Source organism: Patagioenas fasciata, chromosome 4 (genome assembly GCF_037038585.1).
Source record: "Patagioenas fasciata isolate bPatFas1 chromosome 4, bPatFas1.hap1, whole genome shotgun sequence".
Lineage (NCBI taxonomy): Eukaryota > Metazoa > Chordata > Aves > Columbiformes > Columbidae > Patagioenas > Patagioenas fasciata.
Window position 1 is genome coordinate 6780360 of NC_092523.1, and position 27589 is coordinate 6807948.

The 27589-nt window shown below is 42.2% G+C and overlaps 2 protein-coding genes across 3 annotated transcripts in view; one reads left to right on the plus strand and one right to left on the minus strand.

The window, feature by feature from the left end:
* The window catches only part of REEP1 (receptor accessory protein 1), a 499521-nt gene that overhangs the window by 307006 nt on the left and 164926 nt on the right, over window positions 1–27589 (plus strand). The window lies entirely within an intron of this gene.
* On the minus strand, window positions 43–27425 carry RMND5A (required for meiotic nuclear division 5 homolog A). 2 transcript variants are annotated; one of them, XM_065837756.2, is made up of 10 exons: window positions 27078–27266; window positions 22345–22487; window positions 14746–14880; window positions 14478–14578; window positions 9342–9508; window positions 8017–8182; window positions 5339–5441; window positions 3088–3242; window positions 1676–1762; window positions 43–405 (listed from the first exon to the last, which is right to left on the minus strand). In XM_065837756.2, exons 1-9 carry the CDS (start codon window positions 27217–27219, stop codon window positions 1699–1701), a joined length of 1176 nt encoding a protein of 391 aa, XP_065693828.1. In that variant the 5' UTR covers window positions 27220–27266; the 3' UTR covers window positions 43–405; window positions 1676–1698. The 2 variants fall into 2 exon arrangements, with proteins under 2 accessions (XP_065693828.1, XP_065693829.1); XM_065837757.2 differs by having other exon boundaries at window positions 43–1762; window positions 27078–27425.

Consider the following 27589-nt stretch of genomic DNA (forward strand, 5'->3'; position numbering starts at 1 on the left):
AAAAGAAGAGATTAAAATCAACTTCAGCAAGACTAGGAAACCTACATGGAAAATAACATCCTCACCCGTTTATTGTTGATTTTACCACTTGGTAACGCGGCTGTTTTGAACTCTGTGAATACAATTGGAGTTTTGCAGAAAAAGAATCACACACCTGTATGTTTCACATGTATCAAACACATTGAAAGGTTTAAAATCTGTGTGCCTTGACTCGCTCCTCGTATTGTCTCTTTAGGGATGGTCGTTGTCACCGATCCAACAGAGTCCAACTCAGTCCCTCCAGCCAGGTGACGAACAAATTCAAAGAGTGGCGATTTTGAGGACGGTCTTCTCTGTAGTGCGTGGTGCTAATGCATCCAACCAGTGTGTCAGTGTTCAACCAGGTAAGCTTGGGCTTTCCTTTAACTACACAATACAGAAATATAATTTTACATGTAGCTTGGCATGCCTTATGGCCGCTTGCCCTACTATAGGACAGTGCAATAAATACAAATATATGCACACTAGAAAAGATCTCACTGCCATGATCTACGTCTCGTTTATGAGTACAAATTTAGCTAGTCAACAATATGACAGATTTAGCAGAAAAAGTGGCAATGGCAGTAATAGTCTACTACAAAAACAAGGCTAGAAGCAAAGTGTTCTCAAGCTACAGAAAACTTGCTACCTCCTAATATATGGTGTAGGGCCCGGTTCTGCTAAGCACAGTCGTGATCAGTAGGTTGCATCAGAACATGCTTATCCCCCATTTCACAATGAATACTTCTACAATTTATTTGGTTTTGATAACTGTTTATAAATAGCACACTATCATGACTATTAAACTATACAGCGACATGACATTTAGAGCCTAATCCTGAATACAAAGTTCAAAGAACGTGACTACAAAGGCCAGAGAGCAAATGTCATTGACTAAAAGCATTTCCACTTCAGAGTTTATTGAATGTTCTCTTACACAAACACTTCTTGATCGTAAAACCAAAGGAAGAGGATTTCCTATGCCCTCTCTGCTCCAGTAGCAATTTAGCCACACACCACCCTTATAAATTAGTGATGGATTTTAACAGGTAGCCCCTTGGGGCTATATATTTTATATACTTTATATATATGCACATTTACTTTGAATTCTATGTAAAAGTTGAAAAAATGTTTAAAAGAAAAACTCAGAATATATCACCGCTTTTTCAGGAAAAAAAAAAATACAAATTAGTTTTATAACCACTATTCAATTTATCAAACTTTTTGTTTTGAAGTATTTACCTTTAATTATGTACACATTACAGGAAATAAAACTTTTTCCCCACAAACATTCTCTAAGGTGACAGTTATCAATAGAATGAGAGAATAATAGCAGGAAGAATATTAAACAAATGGGGGTGATCAATTTCTGCTTTTAAAAAGTAAAAAGTCACCATATAATTAAGTACAAAAACCTGCATTGAATGACAACTGCTGGTGTAGTAACTTGATCAGGTATGGAGACCAAGAGTACAGTAAAGCCCTATGGTAATAATATTTCTGTAGCATTTCCACTTGGTACGTATATACTAAATGTTGGCAAAGTTTCTGTAGCATTAGCTTATGCAAACACAGGAGTCCTCAGTCTACTGCATAAAATGGAACGAGTTGGTTTTCATTCTCCTGAAATGCACCTGAAATCCAGAGTGTCACTTACAAACTGCATAAGGAAACTTCTCTTCAGAAAAATATCTGTTTGGCATCTCCGGGGCTCTGTTCCATGGGACAATAGGGGCATTTTAATCTGGGGACAAAGACAATTATTAGTATTGTGGCAACACATGACAACGGAGCTTTAAGCTTTTCCATCCATTACAAAGGGATCGAGTTTGCAGGGATAATCCTTCCTCTTTTTACCCCTGTACCATGAAATAAATGTTCCCTGAAGCTGTAATGCTTTACTTGGCTCCATTAAAAGACACCTTCAGCTGAGAGAGACGTTATCATGCTGCTTCTTCTAATTAGATTCTTTCTCATCTTTCACCCACACACCCCTGAATTATTAAATACCAAGAAATCACTCTCAATGATTAAACTATTATTTCTACTTCTGGATTAGTTTGTTGCATTTTAGTCATTTTAAAGAGGCTGGTAGCTTTCGCTTTAATTTCCTCAGTATCCAGTGCATTTTACTCTCTGGTTCCCAAAATGCCATGATTTTACAACCCACTTAGATGAGCTGCAAACCGTGATTAAAGAGGTCGGCCTGGGCTCCCTGCTGAGGTCTCCGCTGACACAATTCCACCTGCTCGCAGTATTTCTTCTAACATCGATCTATTTTTCACTCCCCTCCCCTGAATTAATGTTGTCAGAGCTGTGCTGTCGCTAAAGCTGATCAATCAGCAGGAATGAGTGATTTGGGACAGGAATAACACAAGTTTACTGACTTAAAATGGTTCAAGTCACCCCCAAAGGTGCATCTTCAGGGTTTTCCAACAGGGCAAAGAACGCAAACATCACTCAAAATTTTCATTCATAGTTTCGCTTATTTTCACACTGGATTTCACACAACTTACAGCTCTAAATGAAGGTGACAGCCTCCATAGAAGCTGCACATATTCAAATCACCACTGGTTGTTCCTTGAGGAAATCTGTACAGTTCTCTCACTCCCATTTCCTCCTTCCCAAAAGCCCACAGGCACCCCACTGATATCTAAGGACCAGTATTTCCACAGCGATAATTCAACTACCTGCTCGATTCCTAAGCCATATTTCCCCCAAGGGTTAATTTTATTTCTTAAGGGATGTTTCATGCATTAGTAACCTTGCTCCCCATGAAAAATGGTGTGTGTAGAAGCCTCCGTTTGGAATTTAAGACAACACAACAGTAATTACAACTTGGAAAGTTACTCTGTTCATTGCGTCCCTTCACGTCATCCCACTTTCTACAACATCAGAGGATTTATGATGCTTTTCAACCTGGCTTATCTGGCTTCTAAGGCATTCTCTAAAATTAACAAGCTTTCACCAATTAGGTAATGACAGACTGCGTTTTCCCAAAATACAGTATTCTAGTCCTAAGACTTGATCTTGTCTATATGTAGTATGGAATGAAAAAATGGTACTTACTTGCTGCCATTAAACATTTTATTCAAAGCATCTCTTGATATAATATGACCACAGACTAATTTCATAGGCGGATTATTATCTGTCGTTTGCTGACGAAGAATGGGACAGGCAAATATTGAATGATACCAGCACTTTTTACCGAGGTCCACTTCAATCTGTGAAAGAAATTGATAGAACAATTTATTGTGGGAAACTACATTTACAGCTGATTTTCCCTTTGGGTTGTGGCCTCTCACTTAAGAGATTTCACAACTCAGTTGTGAAGGCAGAAAAATCCATTGTGTGCACGCCCGACAATTTCCCAGCCAAAAATACTTAATCGTGATCTTAAAATGACGATTTATGTTGCTTCTCCCCATTCGCAACAAAGCAGAGTATTCTGCCAAGGGACAAGTGCATATTTTAGTGCAAATCTATGCCCTGGCAGGAAAAATGAGCTGAAAACTCAACAAGACTTTCTGTATTTCCTAGCCAGGGATTTCCAAAGTGGTTTAGATGACAGATGTCATTTAAAGGGAAAGAAAGAAAACCCCTTGGATTGATTATGTTAATGTTCTACAGCTTCTTGAAAGGCTCTCAACACCTACACGCCATGGGAATAACGAAGTGTATAGGAATCGCTTAATTTCAGTACTGACACAGAATACACAGGTTCAGCACAATTCTTGCCCCCAGAACCAAATGATTTCAGAAAGTGACATTCACAGAGAAGAACGAGTCTCTGACTTCAGGAATTGATTCAGAACTGCAAAAAAATCACAACCATGGTACCTGAAGCTCCTGGTTCTGATCAGCCCTCACTTCTGACAGGTTTCACCTTCAGCAAAATCTGACAACGTAACCTTTTCGCACTTCTGTCTCGCACAACAAAAATAAGGCTTCCCATCCCCATACTGCCTTAGCAGTACATGCTAGAGACCCCTAAGTTCAGAATTTGCAAGGAGGCATATAAATATTATTAACTGATCTGTATCTGACAGCGATCTTTTCCCAAATCCTCCCTAGCTAATCGTTCCTGTCTGGATGGCAGGGCATGAATCTGTCGCACTTGGAGGTTACACACTTCACGCTATAAATGAATCTTTTCCAGCTACAATCAAAGAGCCTCACTCAGTTCATGCCCAGTTTGCACTAAATAGGTTTTCTTTCCAAATCAGGAGCAGGCCACTGGAGAGCTGCACAGACCTGCTAAGAGCTATAAAGGGAAACTGGGGTTTCGTAACAACTGAACTTCATTTCAACCGGTGTAAATGAGTTGTGTTGGAAGTATAAAGCCCTGGGTCCCAGTTCAGGTTCCATGTGATGTGGCACTAATCCTTTCACCTCCCAGCTGCTTGGTAAAGAGTCAGCACAAAATAACTCATGGATAGAGCTCAAGCATTGTTAGGAAAAGTTAACACTTCTCAACAAGATTCATCTTCCTTCCATTTATATGGAAAGATCTCATATGTTCAGTGTAAAGCTAAGTAGAAGGTGAGAGTGCCTGTATTGTTAAGGTCATTTAATCAAAGACCATTTCAATGCAAAAGGGGATAACAAAGCAACAAAGAAAACAGATACAAACCTGAGAGACAAACATAACAGACAAGAAACAACTTTGTCAGTCACACAACTTGACAGATCATCAAGAAACTGCAACCAGCCTGGACTTTGGAACAGATAAGAACACAAATCTGAGGGTCCTGCCGGAGAGGGGTCAGTGGAACCATACAAACTGCAGGAGCAACGTGCAGGGGAAGGGGATTGGGGAAGAATGAACAGAAAGTGGCATAAACAGGGCCAGAAGGGCCATGCCAATATTTGAGGGTCTCTGAACAAGCATCTTCTTGTGAATCTAGAGCAGTGCATGTGTGCTTTCACCAGCAAATTTCCATCTTTACCAGCCAAACGGGAGAGAGAGATCTTGGCTGCCTACACTCATGTTTTATGCAAGTCCTGCACGTGGGTGCCGCTGAAGGCAGCGCCTGGTCTGCGGCAGCCGGTCGGATCAGTGTCCTTTGTGTGTAGGGGGGTGGTGGCTGCGATTCCTGCTCGGCTTCACTACGGCTTGAATCTACAGCAAAACAGCAGCCATGTCCATCACCAGCCTGGGATGGACACCCCAGGTCTCTGTTCCTTAGGAAGCCCCAATCCCTGAAGCTGCTGGAGGTGGCGGCTGTGTTTAATATCTCTTAATGTGCGGGAGAAAAGAAACCTGAAAGCAGCATTAAATATTGGAAATGTGCCCTGGGATAGCTCAGCATCAACTCACCGGTAGCTCATCCTTCTGGTTCCAAACACCAGTGCACTGCCTTTGTTCAATAACTGCCTTGATATTAATTAGAGCCGGTAATGCTACACAACCTGCTGAAAAACTGGAGAAAAAGGAAGTGTTAATATACAGTGCCTGCTAAGAAATGAGCATTTTTCATATTTCTACTTTAAAGGTTAACTGGAACACAAGAGGCTTGTGCTACTTCATTCATTATTGTCTGCACTTCTGAGCTCCCTTCAGGTATAACAAGAGTTTTGGGACAGGTTATCAGGTACCCTGTGTGTTACTTACTACATTCTGGACTGAAAACAAATTCACCCCTGCTCCAAGTCTTACAATGAATTGATTTTCTATATCACCTACTTCGATTTTGAGCTGTAGAGGAGGAAGACATCATGTCAGCTTATATAGGTACTTGCTCTCAACTATGCAACAGGAGATGCAGCCTAAGAGTTTCTGCATAACCCGCACGTACACACAACACGTAATCCTTTAATTATATGTGATTAACATATAAAGAAACGTGTCTTTCCACCTTCTCCTTAAATCACGAAAACAAATGTAGAAAAAAACCATAGGAAAGCAAGTGAAGGAAAGAAACCACAGCCCATAATGAGAATGGCAGCACACAACCGCCCTAAATCAGTGTCCCAGCAGCTCAGCCGGCTCTGGGAGTCACCCCTTACCAGAATTTACCACGTTACTTTGAAATATTTCACTGTGTTACAAAAGAAAAGCGCAACATAAATTAACAGATGTTTTGATGGAAAGCAACAGAAACAGGATTTGACTGTGGTATCAATCTGCTTTGTTACTTCGGCTGATTATTTTACTATTTGTGCAAGTTTTATTGTCTGCAGAAGTCATGACCTTCCTCTCTGCTCTGCAACTCCAGATACTACTTTTTATGTTTCTGCAGGAACATTCTGGCTACTTTATTTAGGAGGGGTGGAAGGAGGAAAATCAGCAGCCATATCCTTCACCTCTGACTGGTTGTTTTAATCCCTACACTTCGCTTTTGTTTTTTCCAGCCCTAAGCATAACTTGTGTTTCCCTGTGGGAAGTCTAGACAGTAATATTAACATTTGTAGAAATAAAAGAATTACTGCTTTAATGATTCTGTATGAAAACATACTGTTAAAGGGCTCTCCAAGAGGTAAGAACTCAAGTAAATAGTAAATTCAAATGGTCTCCAATAGTCCTTCTGGACCCTGAACCATGTTCTCCTTTGTACATCAAGAGTTTTCCCATCGACTCCACAGAGTAACTTGGAACACAAGGCTTGCACAGGATTAGATAAATATTGGAGAAACCAATCAGTCTTTAAAGCAGCGGCCGCTACTCATGTTCTAGAAAGCAATATATTTTATAGCAGGGATTTAACTTAAAGCTGGTTTAACTTCTAAAGGATTCGCAGCGCTCAAAGGTCACGTCGGTTTAGAATCGTCTTGTTTATGACAAGAGTATCGATACCACCTATACAGTAAACACATTTCAGTGCAATCGATTTCACACGAGGCACAAAACGAGCGTCCAACCAGTCCAAACATCAATATCAGGGATTTTCCACCTCACTGAAAATCTCTTGGCCATTTGCACTGAAAACAGTGTTACAGCATCAGTACACGAGCAATTAAAATGTAGATTGCTGTTAATTTGACTGAAACAGGAAAAAGATGAAAGCCAAAAAACAGAGGTAGAAGTTTTAGGTATCTATAAAACCCTCAAAATGAGACCTGTAGCATTTATTGTAGAAAGACAATTGATCTGAAAGCACTCCCTTTGTTGTTTCTGTTGTATTTTGTGACAGAGGCACAAACAAGGGTCGACAATTTGAAGAGTTCTAAACTAAGCACAGAAGTCTAGTAACAGCTACGTTCAAACAGTAAAAAAAAAGACAAAACAAAACAGAAAAACAACCAAAATACAGTGAAGCTTCTGTTAAGTACCACATCTAGCCCAGAAAGACACATATCATTTATTTTCTATTAATGCCTGAAATGAAAATGAGAACATCAGGTGAGTGTATTGGGGAAACTGACATCCAAAGGCTAAGTAGTGGCTAATCTGTTTTATCTTCAGAGAAGCTAGGAGGAGATTAGATTGATTTTTCTTCACATTTCCAGCAGCCTCCTACAGATTTGCATTTTGTCAGATCAGCTGCTGAGCTTGGAAGTGCCTCTTTCTGCTTTGCAAACGAGGTCCAGCAAACAATTTGGAAATTTTAGCAGCTGAAATCACAACGTAACTCTTGAGCATTTTTTCTAAGGAGAAGATGGGTAAAATAATGAGGGGGTTCAAAACCCAAATGACCAAATGCTGACAGAGCCACGGCCACAGTTTGGGGTTTTTCTGCAGTTAAACAGCAGGGACAGTTTTCACACATTTGCTGTGGGAGTTACTGGCCGCTCGCCACCCTCGTCCTTCGTGCTGATGCCTCAACTACAGAAGCCAAATTCCATCCGCGAATGTTTCCCCTCGAGCTGCCAAGCTGCAGGGTAAAGCACAGCACACGGAAACCTCTGACTTCTAATCTTTGCAATTAGCAACGAGATTTGCAACTACGCTATTTAATACAAGCTGGACGAGACTACTCTCAAAATGTGCCCTTGGCAAAAAATAGAAACCTAACCCACTACGTAGCTGGTGTGAAAAGCAAGTGGAAAGGGTCGTACCTGACACTGAGAGGTGACTCCACCGAGAGGCCCAGGAGGGCACAGGCGTCTCTGGTGAAGATGTCGCAGATGTCGGCCCACTGGTTGGCGTCCAACAGGTGAACGTACGGGGAGTTCTCGATCCCCTGCCGCAGGTACACGAGGCTGCCCATCAAAACCTGAATGTCTGTGAGGGATGGGGAACAGAGAGTTATTTTACACTGCAAAGAAAAGGTAGCAGCTAGGCTTTTAGCTTTTCATGGAAAACAGGTACAGATTAATAACACACATCCTCACAGCTAAAAGCCACAATTACAGCCATCACAGAACAGATGTTTACAGCTACAAAAGCTCCAGACCATTATGATGATTATAAAGATGCTGAAGGGAGTGGAGCATCTCCCCTGTGAGGAAAGGCTGAGGGAGCTGGGGCTCTGGAGCTTGGAGGAGACTGAGGGGTGACTTCATTCATGTTTACAGATATATAAAGGGTGAGTGTCAGGAGGATGGAGCCAGGCTCTTCTCGGTGACAACCAATGATAGGATAAGGGGTAATGGGTATGAACTGGAACACAGAAGATTCCACTTAAATTTGAGAAGAAACTTCTTCCCGGTGAGGGTGCCAGAGCCTGGCCCAGGCTGCCCAGGGGGGTTGTGGAGTCTCCTTCTCTGCAGACATTCAAACCCGCCTGGACACCTTCCTGTGGAACCTCAGCTGGGTGTTCCTGCTCCAGCAGGGGGATTGCACTGGATGAGCTTTCCAGGTCCCTTCCAATCCCTGACATTCTGTGATTCTGTGATGATAGACTGGGGGTCATCTGCCCTCCTACAAGTACGTCACACTGCCTATTAATTAGCTTCAAACCGATCTACCTTTTTGTCAGCTTTCTGACACACACAGAAGCCTACAAATTAAGCTTTACTGGATTCAGCTTGAGATGGTTCACTTAACTCACACGATATTCCCCATTTCCCATGAGTTTTGTTTCTCTTTGTGTTACCCCATGCAGCAGAAAAGAGCAGACGACTATTCCAAGAACGTGTATGTGCATTTTTAACACTTCACCCCGGCAGCAGGTCTACTCTACATATTATTTGAAGAGTCAAAAAACCCTAAATTTAAACAAACGTGCGGACAAAATATATTTTTGTGCCCTCTCTAAAAAAAAATAGAGGAGTTAATTCAGATTGTAAGCATTCAGGTTATACGTGTTAAATATAAAAATAAGAAACCTCTAACAAAATTAAAATCATGGAGTAAAACACATTTTGAACCTGATTTCTATTTTAGTATGAGATGCCACATCCAAATGCTTTAAATCCCTTTAATATGATGGAAAACTCACCCTTCTGATGATTTAGGGCGAATGGCTGGAAGTTTTTCGCATACTGAAGTGCTTCTCTTTGATTTGCTGTCCCACCCATCAATAAACTAATGAAATATAGTCTGTGTAGTTTAAATTCCAACGAACTATTCTGTGCCATCAGCATTTCTCTGTTGGATACCGCCCACCTGGAAGAAACGAGGAGGTACAATGGGACACGGCACAGGAGTGATTAAGTGTCAGCCCACACCATATGAAATTATTACAATGATCAAACACCCATTTCAAGGAGAATATGACTGTTCCCTGAACTTGTATGAGTCTATAGAGGGCACAGAAAATGGCAAGACCCCTCCCAAGTGACACAGGGCACACAGGGATGTCACCTCTGGAACTGCTGGATGGGTTAACCTGCAAAATTCAACACTCACGGGCTGGAATTCGAGGCTGAATTAGGCAAAATATAACACAGAAATTGCTAGAATCTACTGTGTTTGGATTAATACCACTCTGAATCTTACCAATTATAGATAATCTTCAGCTTTATGTTGAAGAAGATTGACCAAACCTTTCAAGAACGTATCTTCCAACTTCCTAATTCGCTGAATATTTCCTTTAAGCCACTATGTTTGTGTGTGTGTGTGTTGCCCTGGAGAGGGGACATGTGTCTGTGGGGGCCTTGAAAACAGATATTATCAAGGCCTTACAACAGGGGGTATGGAAATCAGCTTAAACTTTGCTGTCTGTGTTATTTTCAACTTGACAATAAAAACATGTCTCACTTTCTGGGTCTCATTCACCATGACAACACTAATGTTTGGCTCCCAAATAACATGGAAGAATTCTTAAACACACACCAAGTAAAATGAAGTGGATTTTCCAAAGCATTTCATAAAATGTTATTTTGTTACTTAGGTTTTACCCATCCCTTTCTTGGGTTTGTGTGGTTTGTTTTTTCCTTAATTCAATTTAGTCAGGCCTAAATCAATCCAATCTTTCTCTTAAGAACTTTAAGTTTCAATGTACATCTGTTTCTCATTAGTGCTAATTAGTTACACCATTTACACTGTGGGGGCCCCATTAAGCTAAAGAGCTTTTCACTTTTCAGCAAGGAAGTGAGGTAGTTTCAGTCTCTTAAAAAGAAGTGGGGCGTGAGGCTTCTGCTCTTTTCAACCAATCCTAAAATAAGAAAATTAAGCACTCTTGCAGTACTGGTCAAGCTTTCAATGCAACTTAGTCTTCTACATTAAGATGTAGCATTAGCGAGCAAGTATCTACTTTCAATTTGTTGTGGTGAAAGTACCAGTGGCAACAAAGCTCACTCCCAACTAAGAAAACAAGAGCCTGAAGTTAACAACCACAGACCAAGTAGCTCAAAGACGACAAACTATTCTCAATAAACCATAAGACTAGTCCACAGTCCCATTAATGAGATATTAATCTGTACTGCATCAAAAGGGGGCATCAAAAGAGCCTCCATCCTCTCCCTGCCAATATCCACAGCCACATGATACAGCACTTCATCTCGCTGAGCTCGAGTCTGTTGTTCCAAATTAGCTTTTAGGCAGGCTTTCCATTTTTAGCTCGTTGAGTGGCAGCACAGATTTGTATCAGAAGGAAGCAGCCACAGAAGCCAGGCCTGAGGTGTTGTGTCTAGGACACGTTGTTCCTATTTCTAATGGAAAGACAAAAAACAACGAGTGAGGTTTAAAATATTCAACCCACGTAGCCTCTACCACCGCCCAAAATCATTAGTAATCACACGTGCCTTCCTACCTGCCCTCAAAATGATACTTGCAGTGTTTTCACTTCCAGAACTCAAAGCCATCTGAGTTTCTTAAAGTTTACAGGATACTATTCAAACCACAGGTACACAGAGCTCTCCTCTAACTCCCACGTGGGATTTAGTTACAATGAATTTCACAAAGCCTGCAGAGATTAAATTAAAGTTGAAACCATACCCTAAAGGTCCCAGCAAATACCAGGACCTGTGCACCTTGCTGCTTTATGGACAGAAGAGAATATCTCTTACCCAGGAGATGACACTCAAAAGCTTCAAACCTGCAAGTCAGGGCTCGGAACAGTCCGAATCCACCCACAGAGAACCTATGGATTTCCCTCCCCCATCACCAAATTACAGAGAGAAAAGTCGCTGGAAATTAATGGGATACTGCAGAGGCACAGAGATTACACGGTTTAGGGAGCAGGGCCAGGCTGGGCATCTACAAAGTCAAGCTGCACACCTCACAAAAAACATTGTGGCTACTTGTATTAAATTCTGAACTGTAGTAGTTTTAAGTGTTGGAAATCGTATTAGTAAGAAAAACTGGAAAAAAAAAAAACAAAAACAAAACTATAGTTAGGGTCTTTTTTTAATAAAATAAAAATGAGATATAAATACAAACTTCTCTCTATCACCACAGCAGGGCTTTGAAAAGCCTTTTGAGAAGCCATTCTAAGGCAACTCCCTCTGGATGGCAGCGACCAGGAGCCACCCGCTGTGTTTCCAGCACTGAGTTAAGCCCAGCACCAACTGCAGAGCCCTGGCAGAGCCAGCGAGACCGGTTATTGTTCATCCCAAGCTTCCACAACTTTGCACAGGTAAATCCTGCTGTCCTGCCCTTCCTGCTTCATCACATTGTCATTAATTTTCCTTGTGCAACACCTGCTTTCTGCTCCACCACCACTGTCAGTAACCCAACCTTAGAACGGGCCAGGTTGGGGCTGCTCTTATGCACTCCTAAAGTTCTATTTACTGACATCAATTTTAGCCATTTGATAGCTTTTTGGCCAAAGAGCACAATGCCACATCTCCAAGCTCCTTTTATGTAGAGAATGTCCCTCCAGGAATGGTTTGTATCCCTCTTCTTGAACACTCACATCTGCTGGGAAATAATATGGGAAATGCCTTCAGTAGCACCAACAGTTCTGCAGAATAACCGGGCATTGAAGACACCGGTTATCGCCTAAACTGCGTAGTTTTGTCACATTTTGATCATTCTCACTAACCACCATGTTTTTTACATGAGCATCACTATAAATAAGGAGCCTCTGTGCCCAGCAGCAGGCAAAGAGAAGCTTTTGCACAGAAGACCTTTAAACAGAATAAACATTATAAATAGAAATGAGACATGGTGGGGGAGGAACACCAGCATGTGCTGACAATACCCCCTATTCTCTGTCCATTCAGCTGTCTCAGGAATAAGAGCTCCTTTGAAGAACGACAATGCCTTTCCCTTTATTTGAAAAAAAATTAACACATTGCAGGAACTACAAGACACGATTAAGTGGCAACGAGTAAGGAACATGGCCTAAGAGACTGGAGCTAAAATGAATTTAGTGACTTTAATTGAATGGATGTAACAGCAAGTTACTGTTCCTCAGAGAGTATCCTTCACAACAGCCATGTCACTATTTGAAGTACAAGAAATACAAGGTGTAGCTGACAGTAAAACCTGTTTCAGCTGTACCAGTGTTGTTTCCCTTCAATTAGCCAATTCCATAGCAATAAACCACCTGAGCTTTCCACCTGTGTATCTGTATTTAAAGACCAACTATTTAGGTCAAACTTTGCATGACCTAGAGGCATAATCCAGGATTTAGTTTATGAACAGCACAGAGTATCAGAGCATCCCTGCGCTTAGTTTGGATGCCAATAAGCTCTGAATTGACAGATCCGTGCTGGTTTGTGTTAAAGGGAAAAGAAAATGTTTGTTCATATGAAAATGTACGTAACAATCATGCAAAAATGGTATCTTCAGTATATGAATTATGCTCTGGAATGAAACACAAATTTTTAATTCACTTTGGTTTCACTGTTTCTATTTCTAAAAGGTCACTTCAAAGTTGGTTTGGGTTTTTTGTTTGGGGGTTTTGTTTTTCTCACTTCTGAGATCAACCTGGGCTTACCAAAGCTCTGGCCAATTTAAAAACAAACAAACAAAAACAAACCCCACATACATTGAGGGTTTGTTTGGGGTTGTCTTGTTTGGAAAATAAAAGCTACTCTGAAATGGCATTGCATAGTTATGTATCCACCACTGTAAATCAGAAAACAGCAGCCCATGAAACATTTAGTCACCTGTCCCTCCTCACTGTCACTTTTAGCACCGGATTACAAGTCTAATGGTTGTAAAGTCTGCTAAGGTCAACAAAAATATCCTGGTCTAGAGTTGACTGATAGACCTCAGATACTCCCAGACCTGTTCTTCATCTGAGTGTTCAGCATTATCTCCTGTTGGTCTCTTCTCCCAAGTAACACGCGATAGTACAAGAGGAAATGTCCTTAAGTTGAACCAGGGGAGGCTTAGAATGGATATTAGGAAAAAATTCTTTTTGGAAAGGGTTGTCAGGCATTGGAAGAGGCTGCCCAGGGAAGTGGTGGAGTCACCATCCCTGAAGGGGTTTAAAAGGCATTTAGACAATGTTCTTAGGGACATGGTTTAGTGCTAGAGTTAGGTTAGGTAATGATTGGACTCGATGATTCCGTGGGTCTCCTCCAACTGGAATGATTCTCTGATTCTACGAGTTGCATTAACAGAATTGTTTTGTTCAGAAGAAATCTCGCTAACAGATCTCACCATCAGTCCGGGCTCCCAGCAGCACCTCACCCATCACCAGCGTTCAGCAGCACTCACCAGCCCTCTCCCTCCCTCTTCCCACCCTGGTCCCTTGTCTGGAAAGGGAGAGTCACTTGAAGGAAAGTGAGAAGGTCAATCCCGAGTCAAGTTCTGCTCACCCAAGGGCTGGGTGATGCCAACAAGACTTGGTGGCACTCAACATCTTTAATAAGCCCCCATATTCTATGTAATCAGACCCATTAAAATAAGGTTTGTTAATGATTCACTATAAGGCTAAGTACAGTCGTGGCAGACAACTGCTTCTCCACGTGATGTTTCTTCCCAAAATCTTAAATTGGCATCACAAATGATTCAAGTTAATCCTCAATCTAAAGAAGACTCTTAGTTATCCAGTGCCCATGGGGATTGACAAAGGAAGAAAGGGGTTCGCTCAGTAACTAGACCTCCCAAAGGACAAACAGGGACACATCTAAATACACTAAAGACAAAATCTGAAGTGAAAAACTAAGGATTTGTTAAAAGCATTCAAAAAAAAAAGGGGGGAAGGGAGGGAGAAAAAACACTGAAGCAGACTCACTCTAGCGCAGGTCTCAAAACTCTAACTTTTAATGCTTCCAATATTCGATTTAACTCCACAAATGGTTCTTTTTGACTTTGGTCTATTGATAGACCAGATTCCTGAAAAACAAAACAAAACAAAACGAGGGCAGTTTTTAGTTAAAGTATAAACCCAATGCGATTAAACTGACACTTTAAATATTCACCTGGAACATTCAAATAAGGACACAGACAAAAAGCTTTATTTTACAGGGTTAATAACATTCGACATGCCAGATGACAGTTACCTGACAAAGCTCCTCGGCCACATCCAACATCCCCTGCCGGAAGAAGTGTTCCACCATCACCTCGTTGAGGATCCGCTGGCTGTCGGCCTGCCAGCACCCATCTATCCCCACGCTGCTGATGTCAGAGTCAAAATTCTGAAGAGTACAAATTAATCATTAATAGGCTGGAAAAAAAATCGCCTCACGTCATTTCTCTTTTATTATGCAGGATACCTATGTCTCCGCCCTGATGCTTTCTGCCTGTTACTCACTCGGCCCTCAATTACCTCCTGTTCAAAGTGAAATAAATCCGTCAGCTGCTTCATCATCTCCTGTGTAAAGAAGAAATCCTTCAGCTTGCTCTTTTCAAGGCTGAAAATTGTCCACTATAAGGAATTATACTGACAAATCACAAGCCTAGCTAGCAAATTAGAAATCTAAGTTAACTGAGTTTTCAGACCCTGGTGCGTTTTTGAAGGATCTGCAGAAAAGGCTTTTTCCATATGTGAAAAGTGAAAATGCATAGAGAACAGAAAACAAAATCGCCTACACTAGAATCAAAATAGCATTATCAATGCATCACTGTCACTACACTGCACCAAATTAGAAGTAAAAGCTTTAACTCAAGAATTTTTGACATAGCTGGGGAGGTAGACAATGCTGAAAAAGGAAAATGTCACTTCTCCCCACCCCCAAACGACACTGAAATTCAAATCTCTGAAGACCTCAACATCCCAGCAACAGGATGAGCTTTGAAGATCTGAAAGCTCTTTTACAGATCTAACACTGATGATCCCAGTGTTGTGTATTTTTAGGCCAGTGGCCTACGGACATATTCCAGGAATAAGTAAAAATATTGCCACGGTGACTCTTTAGTAACACTTGGCACCGTGCCTCTTGGCAGCAGGAGAGCAACACTTATTGTAACCCAAGATATAAACCAGGATTTTAACTGCTAACATGTTTTATGATCGAGGCATACGGGCTGATTTGAATACAAATCCTCACCCATTGCCTAAAACAAACCTTTTGCAGAAGAAACAGTCTAGAAGTCAGCACATTGCTTGCTGCCTGACCCAACTGACCCCTAACTCCACTTTCTTCCGAGAAGCAACTTTCAGAAATCAGAAGTTTGGTGAAAATAGCAGCGCTCCAGCCACAGCTCTGTGATGACCAACAGTCCTGAACAACATGGAAACAGCTACCTAATGCAAACGTGCATTTCTGCAAAAGCAGGCAGAGCAAACAACACGAAGTTGCTATGGGCTGTCTGTCAATCACATTATTATCAGTTCCCTGTCAGGCAGCACAGCCTGCGGTTGTTTGCCAATGATACCAAACTGGGAGGAAGGGCTGACACACCGGAGGCTCTGCTGCCATCCAGCGAGACCTAGACAGGCTGGACTGGGCAGAGAACCACTGCATGAAGTTCAACAAGGGCAAGTGTATGATCTTGCACTTGGAGAGGAAAAACCCCAATTACCAGTACAGGTTAGGGGGGAGACCTGTTGGAAAGCAGCTCTGCAGAAGATGACTTGGGAGTTCTGGTCAACAACAGGTTGACCATGAGTCAGTGCGTTATTGTTGTCAAGAAAGTCAACAGCACCTGGGATGCATTAAGAAGAGTGTGACCAGCAGGTCGAGGGAGGTTCCTCCCCCTCTGCTCTGCCCTGGTGAGGCCGCACCTGGAGAACTGTGTCCAGTTCTGGGCTCCTCAGTTTAAGAAGAACAAGGAATTACTGGAGGGAGTCCAGCAGTGGGCTATGAAGATGCTGAGGGGTCTGTAGCATCTTTCTTATGAGGAGAGACTGAGAGAGCTGGGTCTGTTCAGCCCGGAGAAGAGAAGCTGAGAGGGGATCTCATCAATGTTTATAAATATCTCCAGGGTGGGTGTCAAGAGGATGGAGCAGACTCCTTTCAGTGGTGCCCAACGATAGGATGAGGGGCAATGGGTACAGACTGAAGCACAGGAGGTTCCATCTGAATGTGAGGAGAAACTTCTTTACTCTGAGATGCCAGAGCCCTGGACCAGGCTGCCCAGAGAGGTTGTGGAGTCTCCTTCTCTGGAGACATTCAAACCCACCTGGACACATTTCTGTGTCATCTGCTCTGGTGAACCTGCTTTAGCAGGTGGGTTGGACTGGATGATCTCCAGAGGTCCCTTCCAACCCCAGCCATGCTGTGATTCTGTGAGCTCTGCCAGCACAAAGCTGGATATCCAGCTTCAGAACAAATCCAAGCAGGCAACGGAAATTTATGTTAGATTGGCACCATGTATCCCAGGGATGTGACATTGCTGACCCGCAGTAGGAGCCCAAGGAGTCATATGTTTTGTCAAAATACACACCAGAGAACAGGCATTTGCAAAATCATTTGGAAGCCTACTATTAACCTGTTTCAGAAATTAAATGGAGTTGGAAGGAGTATCTTAAGTTCAAAAGCAGTGAAGAACAACATCAAACTTTCAGACCACGGGGACACTTTGTCATTGCACAAGTCTCTGTTGCACACTTACACTTCACTGCATTTTTCTTAGGAGGTATCAAATATCTAATCACAATTCCAATGTCAGCCTCAAAAACTGAAACCACTGTCTTTGCAGTCTGGCTAGAGAGGACCAGAGTGGCATGTGGTGATCAGGTACAGTATAGTGACCTGCCACAGAGAGGGGACCAGCCCTTCAGAAGCTGCCTTACCAACAGCGAGCAATTCCACCTTTTAAACAGCAAGGGGGGAGTTCAAGGGGGCACAGCAGCTTAAATCTGTAAAGCTTCTCCTTCCTCCTTCCAGCACTTCAGCTTCACACTGTGTCTTCCTTTTATTCACCAATTATTAATTTCCTTCATCAGACACTTCCACATCTCCTTTGATGCTGCTCAGTGTCATCATGAGAAAGGTCCCTCAAACCCGAAGGAATGGCAGGGAGATGTGCCACAGGAGGTTTAGGTTGGACATAAGGAAAAGGTTCTTCACCCAGAGGGTGCTGGACACTGGAACAGGCTCCCCAGGGAGGTGTCACAGCCCCAAGCCTGATGGTGTTCAAGAAGAGACTGGACAACGTCCTCAGACACACGGTGTGAACTGTGGGGTTGTCACATGCAGGGACAGGAGTCAGACTCGATGATCCTTGTGAGTCCCTTTCAACTCAGGACAGTCTCTGATTCTGTGATTCTCACCCTTGCACGTGTGGCTTCAAAACCACCACTCCCTTCAGGTCTCCCAGCAAACTTTCAGGACAACAACCACCTCAGGCCAGCAAATTGTGTCTTCCATCTCTCAGAGATGGTGGAGCAAGATGAGTATTTAAGTTATTGCCATTGATTGCAGTCTCACATTTAACATTTTCACTTGGTTGCCCTAACCTGTAAAGCACCTTGTCATGCTGCTCATCGTTAAGCTCTAGCCTGAAAAAAACTTAAGGATTTTGAAGACTGTCTAATACCGTTCTTATTTGTGCCAACCCTCTGAAGCCTTTAAGGTTCAACACCATCGCCAATTCTGGTACCAGTGTCCAAACACCACCAGCAGGTCACATCAATCCATCAACGATGCATTAGAGAAACACCAGGGGCAGCAAAAAGAACACATAAGTTTGCTTTTGTTATTAGTCTCATCCTCTGGCATGGGGATCATCAGTGATCTAAAAATATTCTTTATGCAATTTCAGGTCCTATCAAACATAGAACCCTGTAAGAAGAAATTGTATTCTTCTGAGCAGCTGCCGACCATTAGAGCTGGATCGATGCCCTAAACATCTCACATCCTTCTCATTGCTTGGGGATGGAGCCACTTACCTCAGTTCCTTCACAAAATCCACATTTTGTCCTGAAACAACAAACCTATGAGCCTTCAGAACCTTTTCAAAACCCCATCATAAATTAGATTTCTTTTAAATCCCATAAAAGATGGTAACAATGAGTCATATTAACAGAGATGTGCAGAAGATTGAAATCACATCATACAACCTGGTGACCTCGTATTTTCTTCCTCCCCCTGATCCAGTGTTGACCAGGTCCTCATTTCAAGAACTATTTTTTAAAACAAACAAACAAAACATTTCTGAGGTCTGTCTTATATGTGGGATTCTACAGCTCTGCCTCCTCTGGGTCCTGAGGAGCCCAAGGACTGACTGCACATATTCCAGTGAGTGATTGTCACATGTCAGAACAAACTACTGTTTGCCTTTGGTTTACATATTTCATAACCGTCGCACATGCCTCATCTGCTGGTGACTACACATCTCACTTTTGTTTTCTAAATGCTAACAGCGGATAGCACGTGGGCTGTAAAAAGATTTCAAAAATTGAAATAAATCCCCTAAGTTACAAACTCCATAAAGGTCATTTTCTGCTTTTCAGGTTTTAAGGTTAGAAGAGTGTCAGTTAATATTCCTAAGAAATAAGCCTGTTTTTTTTAAGAGCCTAATTACTAAGCCTAGGGCTAAAACGCAGACTACTATGTGCTAAATATACCAATGATAGAATGCAAAGTACATCACTGATAATTGCTGAAATGTGAGAAGGACTTCAATGCACACAAGATGGACCATTTTAACACGAAGAAGGGTGATGATTAAGGCCAATTTAGTTTCTCAGTTGAGATTCCTTTGTGCATTCCTCCCTTATTTCGAATTCTGACTCAAAATACAATCAGAAGATATTTGTTTACCTTCTCTGTTCAGTTTGTTGGTTCACAAGGTAAAGCTCAACCTTGTATTTATCCAGCCCCATTCTTCACAACAGCGTAATTCAATTATGTTCAGTAAAGGCTTTCAGTTTGTCTGTATACAAGTTTTAACGTGAAACAAACACTAAATTATGTACAAGTTTGCTTTCCCAAAACAAAGATTGGATCAAAGTGTTGGTCCTTTAAAAACAGGCTTAAAATTCAGTGAAAAAATAGATGAAAATACCATTTACTCCACTTCCTTTCCTGCATGGAGGCATTTAGCCAGATTGCTGCTAGAAGGAAAACATTTACTAGCCTCACCAAAAACACACTTTGAGATGAATTCAAATCATTCCAGAACGATTGATTTACAGGGAGGTTGATGAGTGAGCCACCTGGTAACAACCTGCTGAACAGTTCTGGAAGCAGAGCAAAGGGTGGTACAATAAAGAAAAAACTGGATGCAAACATTTCCTTTCAAAGCAGAAAATGCTCTGTGAAAGAAAGGCGAAGCCCTCACGGTTCAAGAGCACGCTATCCGTGTAGAACTACCCTGAAAAAAGGTCCATCTTATCAGATAAACTTTCCAGGAACTGCTAACTAAAAAGCAACACACAAAGTTTGGCATTTCAGACTTTAAAACGGTTCCTATTTTACACCAAATTTGAACTTCATTTTTCAAATGCTCAGGAGCTTCCGTTCTCAGAGTGAACTCTGCAGGTGCACAAATCTGGGTCCCATCTGAGTTCACAAGCGATGACAACAGTAAATTATAAACCAACCAGACTGAACTTTACACACAGGTATAACCCTGGCAAAAAAGAAATTGAACCTGAAAGCTGCTACAAGCCGATAATTCAGCAAGTTCTTTTAAAGGCCAAGCTTGTTAGTAGGAAGTTTGTTGATTCCACATGTAACAACAGCTGTCACTTGGATGCATCACACACAACCAGTACCAACACCAGCACGTTTCCCAGTCTCGAATCAAGCAATAAGTTCCATTTATTGCCTGAGCATCTGGAGATGTTAAACTGACTATAAAATAAATGAGCATTTACATGCAACAGAAACAAAATACAAGTCTCATGAATCAAAGCAAGGGCTCTCCTGCTTTAAATTCTGACAAGCATTTTTATTTAGGAAGCACTAGTATTTTGCCCAGAATGTGTTGAGAATCAATTCACTACATCAATGACACTTAATTACTTCCATTGGTTTAAGCTTAAGTATATTATGGGGAAGGGATGTGGGAAGGGCCATTTCAATAGGACTTTGCTGACAGGTTTCAAACATATTTTCCAGCAGCACAAGGAAAACATGTTAACATATAGGTTTCCTTCAGATGTCACTGTCCAGGGAAGCATTAAATTCCACCTGGATTTAAACATTACATATATTCATCTGACAAAGAGGCCAAGACTTCAGGGTGCAAAGTAATTCCCTTAAGATACTACAGGCAGGGAAAACCAGGAGATCAGACTGAAGTTTAAACTTTATTAAGCTTGCAAGTGTTGTTTTCTTTGGCTTTAAGAAATGATTTCAATTATTTCCATTGAATATTCACACCCTTTATACATTATCTAGGGCTGTTCTACCTCAGAGTATTTAAATGAAGAAGGTCCAGCCAAACCTGAAAGCTTATTTGTCCAAAGTCCACTCACTAAAGCAGAATAGGAAAGTTTCAAACTTAGGACAAGATTACATAGATTTATTTCAGGCTTCAAGCCAGTAATAAGGATGGAATTTTACTCTAGTTAATTGGTTTAGATACAGCAGCGAGGATCAGAGACAGATGCGTCCTTAAGCTTTGGATAACGGTGACGCTTGGATTAAAGCGTTTAGTACAAAGTTTGAGATCTCCATGCTGGGCAGGCACAGATAGATGCAAAAAATTTAATAGTTGCACAGATACCCTGCCCAAAAATGCAGCATTAAGTACTTTGTCTCTTCTTCACACTACTGTTAAATTATTCTTTAGCAGATTATCCTTACTAAGAAAGTTTAAATGAGATTCCCAAAGGAAGAATGAGTATTCTGGAGGGCTGCAAATGCCTTTGGCCAAATAAAGAGACTCGTTTACCAGTGTCTCCCTTAGTAAGAAAGCACATCTCAAACCAAGCATTTAGACCTTATCAACATAAGCATGTTCTGATGTGAAACTATCACTTAAGAATGTCCAAAATAGCAAGTCCCAGACTCCTTACACACAGAACTACTTCATATGAAAGAACACACAGATGGAGAAAAGCATGACCTGAAAGTACACGTACACCACCATGTACTGCAAAAAAGAGTTTTAATATCATTTCAAAACCACTGTTAATATCTACCTACAAAAACAACTTCAGATCCCAGTTATTCTTGAACCTGGAATTCATATATGAATGTCTCATATGCAAAGCTTTGAAGAGAAGCTTCTCAGACACTGTGAGAAGCTGAATCTACTCACATGAAGAACACTGTTATAAAATTAAGCCCTAAGAACTGACAATACATCTGAAATACATACAAAGTGTCTTTCTCAAAAAAAATCTGGTCTAATACTGCCTTCTAAAACAAAACACCACTTTTGCTTTATTTGTTATTGACGATTAACTAGAAATGCAATATATATGTATTAAAACCAGTATTTCTGATTGAGACAAATATTGGAACAAACATTTTGTTAAGCTCATATAGCACACATTATTACTAAGTCTAGTAATATCTATGGGGCGTGTTCTCTTGGCAATTAAGATATTTGAGCTGCCCTAGAAGGAATATTCTGTGCACAACAAGTTCTGAAAGCAAATACTGTACAACCCCTCCTCTTGCCTCTACCCCAACCCTGCGCTTCTGTAGCTGACAGGAAGACTTAATTAAGATTAATTGTAGTAGAAATGCAAATTTTGTAAGAGTACACATCACAGAATATACATAATATAAATATAAATGAAACCACAGTATAAATACCTTATCAATGGCTTTTCCAACTCGGGATACACTGCTGTGAATGTCTTTATGATCGGAGGCCAGTTTTTGAACTGTGTCTTTTATTCTTTTACAACACTGTGTCATAACGAGTGAAATTGTCCCTGACAAGTCTCCATCTTGATCTAGACAAAAGGAGAGGAAAATTACTAACTTTGGTACAAACAATAACATCAAATCTCTTAATGTGCACAATACATAAAGAGAAGAAATCGTATTAAAAGAAGGAAATGCAAACTAGAAAGCATTTGCAAAGCAAGATCAGTTTAAACAAACTAAAATGTACAAGGTACAGCTCACCCATGGAATTATGAATCCAATCAGGTGCACTGGAACAGTTTAAAAAAATAATGCCACAGCAGATTAATAAACATCTCAAAGAACCACCCCAACCACGAATCTCACAGGATATAATGGGACGCCACTGAACCTACTACAGGATCAGTTTTGTTCTAGACAGTTCCCTGAAGACACCCCAGAACATCAGGTTTAACTTCAACAAAGTGCAAGCAAAATTTGGATTAATGAGGACCCGATTCACTCTTGCCCCACAGTATCCCCTTATATCAGACCCTGTTTGCATTTGAGCTGTGTGAAACTTTTGCTTTTTGACTTGTGGAAATGGTTCAGCCAACCTGTGTCCAACTTTCCTTGATGGACAAGAAACAGCTCCTAAAGGACTGTGAACATCAGACCCGCTTTTTCTTGTTATAAAATCTATTCTCTAGAAACTGACATTTATAAACTGATGTCCAACCGACAAGTTCAATGCTGTATGATCCATTCTGTGGACGAAATAATAAATACGAAAGGTTTACAAGCCCCTGACCACACCACCGCACTTAATAGTTTATACCCTTTGTACTTCAACTCAAACATCGCTCAGCAGCTTTAGCTGGGGAAAAAAAATAAGAATTAAAACAAAATAATAATTCTTTTGTGCTTCACTCCTTTCTCCCAGCTTCTGATTTCAAAATATAAGGACAATCTCTTTTCCAGCCTCACCTCTGAAGGTCTCTCCTTCCTCAAAGTTCACGGGAAGGTTCATTGAAGCAGCAGAGCACCCCAAAAAGGCTTCCCTAACATTCCAGATCCAAAACCTTCATGTGAAAGAACTAAATCCCTAAAATATGTCTTTAGAAGACTTTCAAAGCAACTATGTTTTCCATCAAGTTTGCTCCTTTCTCATTTTGTATTTTAACACATTTTTGGTTTCAGCAGCACTTCAGAGCCCAGTTTCAGGTGTTTCACAGGAGAGCAAAACACAGGAGTGGCAGCACAGGAATAACAGAAACAAACTAATTCCTACACCTCTGAGGAGAGCAAAGGGAATCCAGAAAAGAGCTGCAATCACAGGGAGCAGGTAATAGTTTACCAGCCGGTTGTTCTAGATACTTCACGCATCCCAACTCCCAGTCTCCCTGCTGCCACCAGCAGCAAAACCAACCTGTTGTTCCACACGGAAACTCATCTCCAGAAAAGCAAATAGCTCCTGTTCACCCCCACAAGCCCCAGCTGAGGAAGCTTTAATAGCATTTTTGCAACAGCCATCACTGTTCCTCCCTCCAGTCCCATGAAGCCAATGATCGACCTCCCGGGCAAACAGAGTTCTATAGTTTTCCAAGTGAATGAGTGTGGAGTAACAGGACTGAAGCCTCTTCAGTGAACGCTCGCTAATTCGACTCTATGCATCCTAAAATAAAAACATTTCGCTCAGCTGTCACATAAAGTTTGTCTCCTAAACTTATTTCAAAAACAACCATTATTTCCTAGTTGCTATTTACTTTTTCTGATAGACACATATTAAAACAAACAAACAAGAAAACGAAACACACACACACGAAGGCTCTTAAATAACTCTCTCACGACTTTTGCCAAGAGAAAATGATCAAAGATTATGCAGCAACCAAATTTAAATACTCCTTCCAAAGTAAACAGGTTAAAGTGCACTCTCTTCATAGCCATTTTTTGCAAGAAAAGACATTAAGCTAAAACCCAAACAACTTACATGGGTAATTGTTTTTACCCCAAGCAAATAAGTGCATTACTGGCCCCAAACACTTACTGCAGCAGAAACCAAGTAGAGCAAAGCGATGAAAATACCTTCACAGGAGAAGCCATCAGAGAAAAGATCCCCCCTGCAACCATTTCTTCCACCTTTAATTAAAGGATGAGCTGCTTCTAATAATCATCAGCAGAAAACCTGCAGCCAGTGGTGCCTGTTATTCAGTGTTCACAGAACACTAGAGACCAACAGCTTTTCTATGTATTGTGTAAGTACAGCCAAATTAAGAAAAAAATACATTAGAGAGTAGACGCAAGGCACAGAGTAGAGTCCAAAGCCACATTTACTCAGGCAGGCACATTTATACCACCCAAGAATACATAATCCTGCTTTGGCTGCTCCAGAAGGTGAAATATATTAGGGGATGAGGACAGAAAACCAAACTTTGTCTTCCTATTCACAGGCCTTAGCAGATGGCTGATCTGTACTCAGGCTTTTAGGCTAAGCTGTACTTAGGCTCAAGAAATTTTAGGAGAGTGTACAAGTGGGGAAAAGAAAACCAGTTAAAGCGTTGAAGCAGCTTCTAGCGTTTACTTTTCTCCACCCACTTCCTTTTTGTCTCCACTGCCTATTTAAGGGCTTTTCACAAGATCTTTGCTCTCCAGCCTTCTCCTACAGCATTAATTTCTTCTTCAGCAGTGAGCTTTTCTTTTCTTTTCCTTTATCCTTTTACATTATATACACAAGCGTGTTTATTCATTTCAGACCCCTGAGTTACAGAGCTCCACATTAACAAGTCTGGCTGCTTCCACTTCCATCAACTTTCAAAGATACTCAGGATACAGTATAGAAAAGCTCCAAACACCTGCTCTTATTAGAAAGTTATAAGTAACATGTTGAAGAAAAGAATAAGAATTTCACCACCTATGAAGCCAGCTTACCCTCAGATGCCAAAATTGAACACAGTCCCCTGGTGTTTGAGATGCACTAAGAACATATTGGCTTCATTCTGGAGTAGTTCCTAAAAGAAAGCTCAATTTGGGTTGCACTTTTCTGGGACAGCATTACCACTTACTTGGTAAGTACTCAAAACATGTCCAGGGCCTTCACAGGACAGCTCCAAAAACTCTAAATCCAAATCTGGATAGAAAATCCAATGAGAACCCTGAAGGAACTGCACAGTGGAACCTTTTAATTTTATTACAAAGAGAGTAAAAGCTCTGGACCTGCAAGATCTGTCTCCCAGATAAATCTTTACAGCCCCACAGAGTCCTATGAAGACCAATACAAGCATAAGGGTGATGCCACACAGCTTTCCAGGCAAGGGCAGCATCTCTGTTTGTGAAGACACACATTTTATCAACTGTCCTGAATGCACAAGCCCATATTGTTTCCAAAAGCACAAAATACATTTGCTGGAACACAGATCAACGCCAAACAACCAAATGTTATTTCACCCCAAATAAATGCCTTGGAACCAGAGTTCTATGTTTGCTCTCTATGGAAATTGCCATGTACACATAGCAGCTCTAATATACTTACATTTACGTTCCTGGAATTATATGCATTTGTAAGTGAGCTTTGCACCTCTATTTGTACAACACTACAGCAAACACATTTTTTCTCTGAAACAAACAAAAGCAGATTCCACAAACGCACAGTTTGGTCCCAAGTTTGGCCTCAGGAGCCGGCAAGTTCCCCCTTCAGTCCCTGAGCCGTCCCTCCCTGCGTGGCCTTGGGTAAATCCCTTCAGCTGTCTCACCGTCCCCTCCCACTCTGTCAACAAACACCACATCACCTCCATCTCAGCGATTTCACAACATTTAAATGTCTGGTGTTTATAGTGCTGTGAAACATAGACAAGACTCAGGAGCCTGTGTTTACCTGCTGCTGAAGGCTGGCTTTACCGTCAATACTTCCAAACCCACCCACAGCAAAAGAAAACAACTCAAGATAACAACTCAACTTCAACATAAAGGCTTAAGAGGGAAAAAATAAGAAAACAAATAAGAGGGAAAAAATAAGAAGACAGGGCAGCCCTGCTGTCTGTTTCTCCTGGGGGTGTCTAACCCCACTGTCACTCAACATAAAGGCTGTAACTCAACACAGAATCATAGAATTGAGTTCAGCCGGACTCTGGCACTGAACCATGTCCCTAAGAACCTCAACTAAATACCTTTTAAACCCCTCCAGGGATGGTGACTCCACCACTTCCCCGGGCAGCCTGTTCCAATGCCTGACAACCCTTTCCATGAAGAAATGTTTCCCAATATCCCATCTAAACCTCCCCTGGTGCAACTTGAGACTATTTGCTCTTGTCCTATGACTTACTACTTGGGAGAAGAGACCAACATAAAGGCTGTAACTTCAACATAAAGGCTGTAACTTCAACATAAAGTCCTTCTGGACCGGGTCACACTCCTCAGCAATGCACAGAGGGCAGGAGAGGCCCAAGATCTCTTCCCACCTTTAACTTTTTCCTGTCAGAAGCACAAACAAAGCTCCAAGCCGGGTGGGAGGGAAGCAGAGCCCCAGCTCAGCCCCCGAAGCAGAAGGACCCTCCCGGATCCACCATAGCAGGGCTGGAAGGGGAGGTCTGCCCAGAGGAAACCCCCAGCCCACAAAGGTCCAAAGTTTTGGGCCCTTTAGCCCCGGAGGAAGGAGCCAGCCCCCGGGGAGGGGTGAGGGGGTCAGGGGGGTCTCCACGTACTCTCTGTCTGGAGGATCTCCCGGCGCAGCCCCCCCGCGTACTGGATCAGCTCCTCCAGGCTGCGCTCGCAGAGCTGCCCGTAGCCCGAGAACTTCTGCAGCACCTTCTCCAGCTCCCGCTCCACCGTCACGCACTGGTCCATAGCGGCCGGCACCGGGCCGCGCTCCTCGTCCTCCACCTCCTCCTCCTCCACCTCCTCCTCCGCCACCGGGCCCCCCTCTCTGCCCGGGCCCCCCTCTCCACGCTCCGCCAGCACCGTCCCGCCGGCGCGGCCCAGCCCGGCCCGGCCCCGAGCGCCGCTCGCCCCCAACTTCCCCGGCTCCTCAGGCTGACGGCAGTTGTGCACAGGCAGCGCCGCGGCCAGCCGGGGACCTTAGAAGCGCTCGGGACAGGCGGCGTAGGGGACACCTTAGCCGAGGACCTCGCCGCAGCCCGCGAAGGGAGGGGCAGTGATTATTAGTCAGGCAGCGGGGCGGACAGCCCTCGGCTACCGGTGGGCGGGTTATTTCTAC